Source organism: Clavelina lepadiformis, chromosome 4 (assembly GCF_947623445.1).
Source record: "Clavelina lepadiformis chromosome 4, kaClaLepa1.1, whole genome shotgun sequence".
Lineage (NCBI taxonomy): Eukaryota > Metazoa > Chordata > Ascidiacea > Aplousobranchia > Clavelinidae > Clavelina > Clavelina lepadiformis.
The window spans coordinates 21,360,005-21,373,182 of NC_135243.1; the positions used below are offsets into that span (position 1 = coordinate 21,360,005).

Consider the following 13,178-nt stretch of genomic DNA (forward strand, 5'->3'; position numbering starts at 1 on the left):
CGTTGATCTTAGTAGATTTAATGCATTGAACAACTGTGTATGATAATAATGCACGCAAGATACGCAGGCACGACATTAATGTTACGACTTAAAACGGAAAACAGGAAGTTATTGGTACGCAATATTATGCTTCGCAAAGAAGACTTCCAAAAACAGAAAATCTACACTGTATTCGATCTTTATACTGTAATATGCCCCTATTATCACAAACTACAGTCATTTCATAATAGGCTATTTTAGTTTAATTCACTAGTTTGATTCTAATTCACCTGTTTTATCTTATCAAAATGGCAAACAGTTCTGGAATAAAGTTGGAGTAGCTAAATAATGCTACTAATCTTCATACCAAGTTTAAATGCACACTTACCTTCATAAATGTACCCAAGCTACTGTATATCCTAAGGCATGCAAGTTGAACGTAGCAATCATATGAAATCGGTTATAATACCTTACACTTTTACATTAAGGTTCCTTTGTTATATCTTACTGGTTAGAATTGACTGCGCTCATGTTTAAGGACAAATAAGGTGTAAGATCTTGCTATTACTAACATCTACATGAAGAGGATGTGACGGAAATAAAAACGTTCCACACACTGTTGCAATTAGAACGAGTCGACCTTAGCATTGGTCTATACCTATTCAATTTCAGAGATCATTCTATAGTATAAAGGTTGCTTTCAAGCGTGGTGCCACTATTATTCTGATAAAGTTCAATAGACGTCTTTACTTGCATGCTATTTGCATTCAAGCATAAATTATATTGCAGGCAAGTGCGATACAATGCTTTTCTATCGTTTTACAGAAAAAGGGCAAGTGCTGTAAGTGTTTTGCTTTTCAAAAGAAAACTTATATGCTCGAAATAACTAACGCGCAATACTGAAAACGACTCCAAGTTGGGTAAATAGCTATCTTAAGGTAAAACAAAATTTGGTGAGTACAAAAATTTTGGTAAAATTTTATAAGACTACGGCGGGCACATTGGAATTTTTTGTCATTGTATCTGAACATATTCCTCTCTTTTTTGAAATATTGGACAAAAGTATTAGGTATACGCTCTGGCTTTTCGAACAAACAGATAAAAGTTTAATAAAATTCTAAACCAAACAAAAAACCCTGCAAAATTCTAAATACTGCGGAACATTGCACTTGTGGGTAAAAGATTTATCTGCGGACGTGACTAAATCTGTTTTCTTTTATGCGGTTCCTTTGCATAGTCTTTATCGTTTTTTGATGTATTTACCGTTTGGATATTTCATCCATGATATGAGTGGTTGGTTTTGCATATGCACATATGATGTGGTGCGTGATGTCAATCGGGCACTTGTCAGTTAGTATCAGCCAAGTTGTGTGATCTATAACGTGTGCTGTTTAAATTATAACCAAGTACTTTATAGCGTGATGCTCTATTCCTTGCTTATGTTGTTTATCTGTAAGATTGCTGTGTGGGCATTTCGAGCCATACTTACTCGAAGCAAGAAACGCTTTCGTTTTATTCTTATTTAATCATTAAAATGGCTCGTGAAAGAAATTTTAAGTTATTGTATGCTATTAGGCGCTGGAACAAGCAAGTCGTTATTTTTTTTACCGTGTTTATTGGATCGTGCTACATCTACCTGTTCGTGAATTGTTTTAATTCAATCAAACCGTTTTATTATATTTTTTATTACAACCTGGCTTGTGAGGTAAGTGACTTAATATTGAGAAGGCACTTTACGGTTTTATGATTCGGCGTTAAAGTGGGAGAAATTTAAACAGAATTATTTGGCGTGAAGTGTATTGCCCTATATGGCGGAACAATCTCGTCGTTTCAAAAAACAATTTAAGAAGTCGCGGTCGCCATTTACTTTTTCTCTTTTTTCAAATGTATGAACGTGCTGGCCATGATCATATAACTTATACTGTTTGAGTAATTTTGTTGAGGTTGAGAGCAGAAATTTGCTGCCACGGTCTCCTTATTACAAGTTTGCGTATTTCGTCTTAATATGGTTACCAAAAAAATATATAAATTATAATTTATACAAAATCTTGTTTTAAATGACACATTTTAAAGAGTCTGTTTAATATTCTATTTGCGCAGCAAACACATTATATTGTGCATTGTTTCAGTGTTTCTTACTCGAACGCGACATGTTCTGTCTTTATAATATGACTGTCTAGAAACCGAAATCACCAAAACCTGGAAAAGATAGAGCTCATTTTAAAAATCTTAACTTACCTAACAAGCCTCAAAAATATATTAGAATTTTAGTTCTAAATTCGCATACCCTTTTTCTGATTGATAAAATTAATACAATTTTGTAGTCTTGCGGAAAGGTAATTCCCGCCTTTTGCAATGAAGCGTAAATTGTTCCGTTTGGTTACACCACATCTCCTTCGCAATAGAGTAGGAAATTTTCAAAGCTCAGGAAAACTTCACAATTTTTAGGTGTTTTCAAAAATTAAAGCTTCATTCCGAACTTTATCAATCGTTGATCTTTGGCCCAAACAAAGGAGAAATCTTGTGAATGCAGAGAAATCTTTTTAAGGCCAACGTTAAAATTTGCCTTCTCTAAAAGCAGGCGGCGATTAAAATATGACATCGGACCCATTGTTTTCGTAAATGTTTATGCTTAAAGACTTGCACGAAAGCAACATAAGCGTTGTTCAACCTCAGAACGAAAAAAATTACGACAGTAATTTTTCGTTGAACGTTTTAACATTATTAAAAGTTTAGAAACGAAAACTTGAGCTACGTTAAATAACGACATAGACGTCTTGTTCCAAGGACTGTTTTGTGAAGACGTAATTGATTGTTTACAGAACTTCTATATTTCTTATATTACGACATTAAAATTACATGATTTGCCCGGTTATTTAGATTTACTTTGAGCTAAACAATGGTGAACAAAAAACTTCGATTGTTCCTGGTAATTTCACTGAGCTTTAACGTCACATTATTGTATAGCGTTCTGATGTTTCCGAAATGTTTGCAAGAGAGGTATGTTGTGTTAATTTACATACAACATCGATTTTTATTATGTTTTCTAAGCATGTATATTTTCATACAGACCACAATCAAGTTGTTCTCATACCTTTCAAAGTTCTGAACTTCGAAAATGCAACGATCATCCAGCTTCTTTGTCAGTGGGAATTAACAAAACTTCAACTAAAAGTAATCTACCTAATACGAAACTCAACTAAAACGTACCTAAATCGTGTTGTTAAACAATGCTGGTGTTATTTCAAAAGCAAATATTCTTATATACGTTGTGTGGCGGCCAGAAATGATTTATTTTTTTAGACCAATTTACGCTTGTCGATGCAAGAAGTTTGATTAAAAGAGCTTACTCAGAAGCTTTCGAAGTGAATGAGTTTGTCAGAAAATATTTTCGTAAAGATTTGGACTTGATAAAGAAGGCTGCCCTTGAAAAAGATTATTTAACAAACTACCTTCCATTTAAGTAATGTCCTTATCCTTGTCCTTGTTCTTAGTCTGGTTCCAATAACATACCAATAAAATTAAGCTGCCAATTTGTTAAATACAGCGACCTCTCACGAAAAATGAAATTTCTTGTTGATGTCATCCATAATGAATCTCAGAATGACTTATCGAACCTTGGAAATGAAGTTCAAAAAAGAATTCACAAGTTACAGGTAACCTTTTAATGTTATATTGCACAGAACGTACCTCAAGTCATGTTAAAACGCCGAGGACTTTCGTACTTATAGAATCCAAGCGACTGCAAAACTGCAAAAAAGCTGGTATGCAAGATCCCTTATTGTGGGTTTGGATGTCAGCATCATCACATAGGCAACTGTCTATTAGCTGCGTTAGGTACAAATCGTGTAATGTTGGTGGATTATTCTAGTGTGCCATACCCTGGAATCCAGAAAGTTTTCCTTCCATTGAGTGACACATGTTCGATGGAAGATTTGCCAAAGCAGGTCGATGAATGGAAAGGGGGTAGGAAGCTTAGATAAGCCCTTATTTATACGTATACTTTGCCTGTAGGTGAAGATATAAGTCACAATACCTTTAACTGTTTAAACATTTACATTTTTACCAAAACAAACATATTGAAACATGTAAAATTATGTGTGTTAATCAATTGAGTTATGTTAACTTTATAAGTTTTTCTTGTTTGTTGTTGTTTTATTGGAAAATGTTTTGTTGTCAACAAGTTACTAAAGGACAAACTAGATATATTTTTATTACATTTGTATTGTAAATACCTTATGCAATTTAGATTTACAGGAGAATTATGAAGACATTCAAGTAGTTAGATTAGACCTAACGCATGAAGGGAGTCCTAACACTCATTTTCAGGGGTTAACAGTTCCCAAATTTCTGGAAGGTAAAGCATGTTACACTATAAAAATCTTTATAGAAATGTATGTCGCTGACGTCACAAAGAGACGTCGTTTTTTGAATAAAAACTGAACAAGGAAAATGTCAATTTTCTTTGTTTTATGTTTGATTTGTGTTTTTTTTTTGTATTTTTAATAGAAAAAGTGGAGTTTCTTCACGACGATCCAAATATGTGGTGGATCGGGCAAATAATGGGCTACCTGCTTAGGCCCAATCCGTGGATTTCTGTCAGAGTGCAACAAATCAAAAGAAAACGAAATCTTAACCATCCTTACGTGAGGTATCAAGAAAAAACAACCGAACCACAAAGCCAGATCAAGCTGACTTTTATACGATAAAACTGAGTTTTATCAAATGTAACAAACTATAGGAAGAATATTTATAAGTTACATGTATACCAAGCGTTAATTATTTCATTGCAGCATTCACGTTCGAAGAACAGACAAACTTGTAAAAGAGGCAAGAAAATTCGAAATTGAAGAATATATGGTGAGTTTTACTTATCATTTTTCTTCTTTGGTATAATTGTTAACAAAAGTCGTCTTTTCGTAATAAATAAGTTTTGTCTTTATGAGTTTAGACACTGTTTTTGCAGGATCCTGTTGTTGCCTGGTACGATGGTTTGGTGACACTTAATCACGCGACACTTAATCACGCGACGCTTAATCACCGACACATAATCACTAGGACATTTAATCACGCGACTCTTAATCACGCGACACATAATCACTAGGACATTTAATCACGCGACACCTAATCACTAGGACATTTAATCATGCGACATTTAATCACACATTTACAGTATCGGCTACTGTACACACTAGGTAACAATATCATGCATGGGAAATGTAAGCAACTGCATGAAGATAAACTAAAATCTCGCTTGACAGATAACGGTCAACTGTGTCAACACGATGACTGTCATCGTGTTGGTGATATTTCTGGCTAAATAACAAAGAGTTTCTAGCTGGTGGAAGTCAACTTTAAACCAATGTTTTCTGAATTTGACGGTTTAATTTAAATTATCATTAGTATTGTCGCGATACCCATCTATGCGTATATGTGGTGTACTTCGCTTTTGCAAAACTTTGTTTTAAGAAAGGTAATAGGTAAAAAGTTTTTTCTTCACGTCAGAACCGTTTTGATGGTACTTTGCTACTCGAGCTTCGGTGACAATAGAATAATGTTACATATTACATAGGTTATACGTAGTAATGCAAAATGACATGTTATTTCCTGATTAGCTAATGTGTTTGTATAAAAACTAAGGTTTGGTTAAAATCTCCTCTTCTTGTCTCTACACATAATATCAGTTTTACCTTCTGGACTGTTCATTACTGAATTGGAGTTATAGTTTTGTTTAAATGTGAAAAGATGATAAAAATGTTTCTAATGTGATAAAACTTATTTCGGACAATATAACAATTAAGTGTACCGAATAAGGCCCACCTAACACTTAGAGTCTTAGACTGTATGAAGCTGATGTTGATTTAATTTTAAAGAAACATTATAGAGAAAGCCGGCGCAACGGAGTCAAAGACAATTGTCGGGGAGTTCTAAAAGAAAGACTAATAGTAATAGCCTTTGGCTTTAGGCCAACCTTAAAAGCAATCCACATCGTCATCCCCACAGAGAGATGCACATGAGCTTGAATTACTGAATTTTCCTCACGATTTTCCGACATCCAAGTGATTATGTGTCGCGTGATTAAATGTCGCGTGATTAAATGTCCTAGTGATTATGTGTCGCGTGATTAAATGTCCTAGTGATTATGTGTCGCGTGATTAAATGTCCTAGTGATTATGTGTCGGTGATTAAGCGTCGCGTGATTAAGTGTCGCGTGATTAAGTGTCGGTACACCGGTACGATAGCCAAGTAGGAAACGCAAGCAACTATACGAGACGAGTTTATGTTGCGAGCGACGATCTAGCGAGTGTAATACCGGACGCCCGTAATAAGTAAATATATGTCTACTGTGGGTACAGCGCATAGCACTAACAATAAATAGAATATAGTTTTTTGAAACAAGTCATACACGATTAACTGAAAATTCCATTTGGTAACAGGTATCCTAACTACGACTTTGTGTATAATGCTGTCGACGATAAAAAGTTATTGAAAGATATGAAACAAACTGTTGAAAGCCGACAGACAGGAGATGAACTTGTTGCGTTGGCCTGTGATTTAATGATTTTATCACAAAGCGACTATTTCGTCGGGACATACAGTTCTAACGTAAGTGTTTCGTAATTCATATTTGATATGTAACCGTATAAACTCTATTTAGTTTACAATTCCACACGAACGTATGAATTTATAAGACTCTCTGCTGTTTGGATCATTTGCTTCAAGATCATTTATTTAGTTTATTTTTTCTTGAACAGGTCGGACGTCTTGTTACGCAGCTCATGCATTCTTCGAGCGACGCCACTTTTAGGTCACGCTCGATCGATTGGCGAATGACTTATCATCGGGGACTTCCCTTAACTTATCGAGCGGTTGAAGATTTTTCTGGTGGAAAAGGAGAACTTTCTTTCTCCTCTGGAGAGACGATTGTTCTCAGATCATCCGTTGAATTTCCCTCGTACAAAGGGTTCGGTAGAAATGAAGCTGGTCACGAGGGCACCTTTCCCATGTATAAGGTTGAACAAATGCTCACCTTTGTACAATATCTTGCTTTAAATGACACATTTTAAAGAGTCTGTTGAAGCTTCTATTTGCGCAGCAAACAAATCGTAGTGGGTATTGTATCAGTGTTTCTTACTTATAAAAGATACATTCTGTCAATATCTTTCTATGCATGAGCTTTACCGTTAATTAGGCATTTTCCTAATGCCAAAGCATGATTTTTTTGGTTCAGTAGCATTATCAAGAATTGCATTTAAATAATGTTTTTTTAGTAATTAATGTTTCAAAAGTTAACTAATAGCATTGTCTATCACAACCACAATAAACAAAATTAAACAATTGACCTGATAGAGAAAAATGAATTGCATTTTTGAAATCAGCGACCAAAATGTAGCTTAGAACAGCCTTAATACCCTGGCAACCAAAATTTGTGTAGGCCAGTGCAATTGGTGCCACCGAGTGCTCTAAAATGAATTTACGTGGTGAATTTCTTTCGTTTCACTTTTCATAATAAACTTACTCAAGGTAATATTAATACTTAAACGACGTAATTTAACTCGGAAAAGTAAATATTTCATAATCATAAAGTTGTACTTAAACCAATGCATATATTTATAACCTCATTGTAACAGGTGTTAGCTGACAGCTGGAAAAGGACAACAATACGTTTTTGGTGTCAAATCTTGACAAATCTTATATCTGCTAGCTATACTTCGAAAAATTCTGTGTCAACAGAAGTTCAGTCGTCTTCCTTTTTCTCACCAAAGGAATAAATATTTGAAGCGTAATCCAAAACAAACTACTTGAGCTTTTTTTGATGAATATCTTACCGTTTCCGTTTCCGTTTTTGTTCAATTTGTCTGGTTTTAATTACATCTAGTTTTTTCGCAGTAAATTTAATGAAGGAAGATTGTTGGTGAATTACAACTGCCGACAAGGCTACATCAGTAAGATTTTCACTTTATTCATCTTGCGTTTAATTCCTGTCATCTGAATCTTTGGATCTTCTTTAATCGTTAAATTACAGTAAGTCTTAATTACATTTTTAACACCCATGGCTAATTTTGTGGTTAAGCAGAAACATCGTGACAATGAAAAAATTTAAGTTTTTAACATTTAAAAATCCGATACTTCTATCGCATGTGGAATATGTGATACTTCTGTGGCAAAATAATATTTCGCACCGTTGTTTATTTGTTTTTCGTGTGTTTTCCACGCTTTTACTTTGTTAGTTATCAGTTATCACCCTGATTTCTTTTGTCCACTGTCTTATTTGATTTTGTTCTTTTTGGCGCCTCAGTGTTTCGCTGTGATCGAACGTGTAATTAACTAATTATAAAGCGTGTCCTTTTTCGTTTGGTGTCCCGCATTGGCTTCAGGCGTGAATAGTTGCTTTTCTAAGAAAACGTGGCCTTTGGAGGCAGTTTACGTTCGAGTCCCCAGACGAAGATGAGATTTTAATCTCTGATGAAAACACAATTAAGCTTCATTGCACAATTTTCGTTGGTTTTGAGTGGGCCGTTAAAGCAGTAGAAAACGCACCTGGCAGAAGAAAATCTGTAACACTCCCAAATAGATTTCCATCTTTAAATGATTTATGCATTATTTGCCCGTCGGATTGTCTAAAGCCGGGCTTCCCAAACTTTTTTGCTCGCGACCCCTTTCAAACTTCTGAAGTTTTCCGCGATCCTTCACGTTTAAATTGATTAGCAGCGCGAAATATACATTAGTCATTAGTGACATTTATTGAGATGCAAAGACTGAATTCAAGCAACCAGTACTCAAAGCCTACTTACTACTTTACACATATGTAGGCTACTGGAAACAAAAAAGCACATACATTTATTCTGTGTGATTGGTGCGACTGCTTTCTGCTACAAAGCAAGTCCAGCCGTGGCTCAATATATGATAATGCTGGTCTCAAGGCGGTTTCAATGTTGATTAGGCTGGAACGATATTTTGTTTTGATTGTATTTTGTACTTCGTGTAAAATTGGAATACGCTCTGCGACCCCTGAAGTTCGTTACGCGACCCCTTGCGGGGTCGCGACCCCAGGTTTGGGAAGCCCTGGTCTAAAGTCATTTGCTAAAATTGGAAGAAGCGTTTTGTACAGCGTACGTCATCGAATAATTAACGATTGAAAATTTGTGTTTAGTGTCGGTCACACATAGTTAAAATAGTAATTTCGCGCCAGTAAACTTACTATACTGTACACTTGGTACATGAATTGCATTTTTCCGAATACTAGTTTGAATGTTGAGAGAATTTAAATTTTATGAAATTGGTTGGACCACCAAAAAATGTCAAATGTTTAAGTTAATTATTCACAGATTAAAAACCACTGATCTAGACCTAAACAATTTATCCGTGCTACTGCATGTTCAGAAATGAATTTCAGTCCGCATATTACTTCTTTATTTATAGATCATTAGTCACCACAATAGCCACAAACTATGTTTCTTTTACCGTAGACAGATGAACCCGACATTGAATCTATACAACGTTGACATGGTGTTCTATCAAGTCGGTTTTGCCTAAATCGAATTGACTGGTCGAAAAACACTTCCAATACTTCGATAAAAAATTCAGTACTTCGCGACGTTCACTCCCAGACAGCTTCGCCCCCAAAGCTACGCCTTCTTCAATTGCTTGCAAGTGATCTAGCCGGGGTATAAAGCTATGTTCTTCTACCGACGCTACAGAGCATCTTTGCTCGGAATTCACAATGCATCGGTTATTATTGCAGTCACACGTGGAACTTAACTTCGAAACTAGCGCGCACGTGCCGGGCTGGCAAACATCCTCTCCGCAATCCCGCCAAACATAGAGACTGGACAAGGTAGCGACTCTGGTTCCGTTGACTAACCTGACTTCGTCATCGCTAAAATTAGCCAATCGAATGGGGACTTTGCCGTTACGAACTTGTGTGAGGTAGTTACCCGCTAGTACACCCTATTCATCATTCAAACGGAGGTTACCTTCAACTAATGCCGGAAACTCAAGGTCGGACATCTTAAGCATCGGATCTCTACAAAATAAGCCGAAAGTGCACACCTCGGTGGAAGCGGGGACGATCAGGTCTTCAAAGATGTAGATTTTGTTCCGCTGTAGGATCACTTTCCCATCAAGCAGGGGTGCCGACGAAGATCCAGCTTCTAGAAAGATCCAGCTCTGCGAGTTGATTGACGACGTAGATTTCACACTCTGTGATCAAACCAGCCACTTAAACTGATAACGTGACAAGGCCTAACACCTATAATGCAGTCCCGCTAGCCGTTGTTAACTGTGTATCAAACATAGGGCCCAGTGTAGTACTCGGATTTTAGGAAAAACTTTATCGAACAAAGTCTTAGACATGAGTGATACGCTGGCTCCCGTGTCTACCAGAGCACAAATGGGCAAAGAACATAACATTATATTAATACTTTCATAAGCTTCTCCACTATTGTTGTTGAGATGTTGATCTGTATACATCAATTGAATTAATCCAAGGGTTATGATTCGTAACTGTGCTTTGACGGTTAAAGCAATCCTGCCTAAATGAATCATGTTTAGAAAACTGTGTACTTGAACGTGGCTTGTTTCGGACCCCGTGTGCTTTATCAGCAGAGAACTTACGGTTTCGGTACCGTTGATTCCTACCGTCAAACAGGCCTTGCGCACATGATCTCCAATGTTTCAATGTTTGTCTCAATGTGTTTTTACTGAAGAGACAGTTTCGTCAATACTGGAAATTTGGCCTTGAATACTGTCGTTAAACAATTTGATTTCGCCAATTATCTTTGCAAGTTCATTCTTCATCAAAACAGTCGCTATGTCCTGGTGGCTTTCATCTTTTTGTGAAAGTCGAGTGAAAGTGAATACGTCCGAACACGGAGTCTTTCCAGAGATGTCCAGGGCAATGGCTCGGGCGCTGGAAGAGAAGAAGTCTCTGCCGATCTCTAGGTCTGCGACTAAGGTTTCCGATGTTTTACGGTTTATCAAACCCCGGATCAACGCCAAGTAGAGTACCTCCTTTTTCATCGTTTAGGCTTAAAATAAAAAGTTCTTCTGCTATGACTTTTACATTCGATTTCAAAGAGTATTTATGAGAAAGTTTCTCACTTGGGAGATTCCTACTTTTTACTTTCACTTTCGAACGGAAATGACACCGTTGTCCATTTTCAACAAAAGCCAGAAGATATTGATGGTGGCCACGTGGTATTCTTTGAAACAAACCAAAACGCACCCTCGGTGAAAGATCCGTTGTTGCGTGAAAAGTTCAAACAATGACTAAGTCGTATCATAATGCCTGCTGTGTAGCAATTTTTTTATTTCTAAAGTGACAGACGCCATTTGAATCAATTAATTATATTATTGATTAAAACTAAAATTTTGTATCTAATAAAAGACCCATTAAGCTGTTGAAGTCAATGCAAATTCCAAAATAACTATGTATGAGATGCTGATGTATATGAATTACACGTATCTTTCATTTCCTTTGTTTCCATGCTGATTCGAAACGATTTCATGATTTACGGGTTTTTATGGGCGATGTCTTTGATTTTCGGATTGATCTTGTATTACTTGATTAACGATGTTTTTGCTCAACATTAGCAGACATAACCATCGTTATTTGACGTCTTACAATTGAAGCGGTGGCGTTAGGTGGCGTCACTATATTGATTTCACGTTTATTATTTGCATTCGTTGTGAAAAATTCTATATTAAGCTGTGCGCTGTGTATCGCACGTGTTTCGACGTGATTTGAGCTATGCGTTTTACGTTTGCTCTTTCGCGATAAGCACGTTTTATGAAAGGCAGTCCACTTCGAATTTAGTGCAAAACATACGAAGTATACGCCTGCATACTGTTGTGTTGTATCAATACTAATATTTTGTTGCTTACTTGTTGGTGTAATTGCTTTGCTGGAAAGATCACGCCTTTGCCCTTTGTATTTCTTCAAGTTCAGATTTTCAGTCGACGTGACGCTTTAGTTTTCCGAGCGCGGCAAATCCGTGCAGAAAACAATTTTGGTCTTGGTAGAATCTGGACGGTGTGTGGCAAAATGTTGATTTTATATTGTATTGGGTTTTGTTACTTGTGCTTTTTCTTTTGGGCCTTGGTGTTTTTTGTTATCTTTACATTTTGATTTACGCTCATGAATTTCTTTGTTATTATTGTTGAGTTTTGTGTGATTTGCCGCTGAGCGCTTCGGTGCATTGACACGGTGGATCGCTTGATTGAACACGTCTATTCCTGATTATTGACCTGCACTCATTAGCGTGTGATGGATTTTCTTTTCATGAAGGCAGTAACTTTACGGTAATTCTATATATACAGAGTGAGGATCCGTCTTTATATTGCTCTGCAAAAGGTCGCTATATTGAAGCCTTTTTTCAAGATATGCTTTACATGTCCGTTGGTGACTTATATACTGTTAATTGACGAACGGTATTTTAACAGTGCTATAGAACAGTACAATACAAGCGAGCTGTTTTATATGACAGAGCCTGGCTTTAAATGGGTTGTGAAAGCAGTAAAATAGTATTTAGCAGTAACATTCTGTAACAAGCACCCTATCAAAAAAAACAGGTAAAAGATAAAACAGACGAAAACAGTTATTTTGGCGCATTAGTTTTCAGAACAACACAAATCTATGTATATACCAGAGAGGCTCCGGTAGAATCAAGACGAAACACAAACGCTAACACATATCAGAAACATTGGTGTCCTAATACACTAGAAATAAAATATATTTTGCACAGCGAGACCAACGGAGGTCCTGCCACTTACTTGCCGCTACATTCAAAATTACGCTCTCCACAGGTAATGGAAAAAATAAAAAAAGTAAAACATTTCTAAAACAAACTACCTCAACCAAAAATTACCAAAACTACCTCAACGGTATACATTACTTGACTCTGCTTAATACTTACTGAGTTGTAACGTGGTATCATCTCATGTTATTAACGAGTGTGTGGCAAGACAACTTGCTACAGAAAAATGAGGCAATATGGACGTGAGTCTCTCAGCTGCATTGTGGACGCTGAGACCTTTATTATAGTAATGTTTTATAATAGTATTGCGTGCGAGGCGCCATGGCATAACTATACCTTCTACTGTGTATATTACTGGGCTTCATAGGTTTGATGACAGGATTTGTTCCTCCGATTTGTACTCCGTTGTGGAAAAATAAGAAAACTCGTCCAAGCCTGAAG

General features: G+C 36.4%; 1 protein-coding gene across 1 annotated transcript; it reads left to right on the forward strand.

Moving 5' to 3' along the window:
* Nucleotides 1-2,860: 2,860 nt before the first annotated feature.
* Nucleotides 2,861-7,647, forward strand: LOC143453234 (alpha-(1,6)-fucosyltransferase-like). Its single transcript, XM_076954425.1, has 12 exons — nucleotides 2,861-2,979; nucleotides 3,050-3,153; nucleotides 3,283-3,442; nucleotides 3,527-3,635; nucleotides 3,711-3,945; nucleotides 4,229-4,336; nucleotides 4,489-4,630; nucleotides 4,773-4,839; nucleotides 4,946-4,961; nucleotides 6,212-6,308; nucleotides 6,417-6,585; nucleotides 6,735-7,647. The coding sequence occupies exons 1-12, from the start codon at nucleotides 2,879-2,881 to the stop codon at nucleotides 7,044-7,046; spliced, it is 1,620 nt and encodes a 539-aa protein (XP_076810540.1). The 5' UTR covers nucleotides 2,861-2,878; the 3' UTR covers nucleotides 7,047-7,647.
* Nucleotides 7,648-13,178: the final 5,531 nt, after the last annotated feature.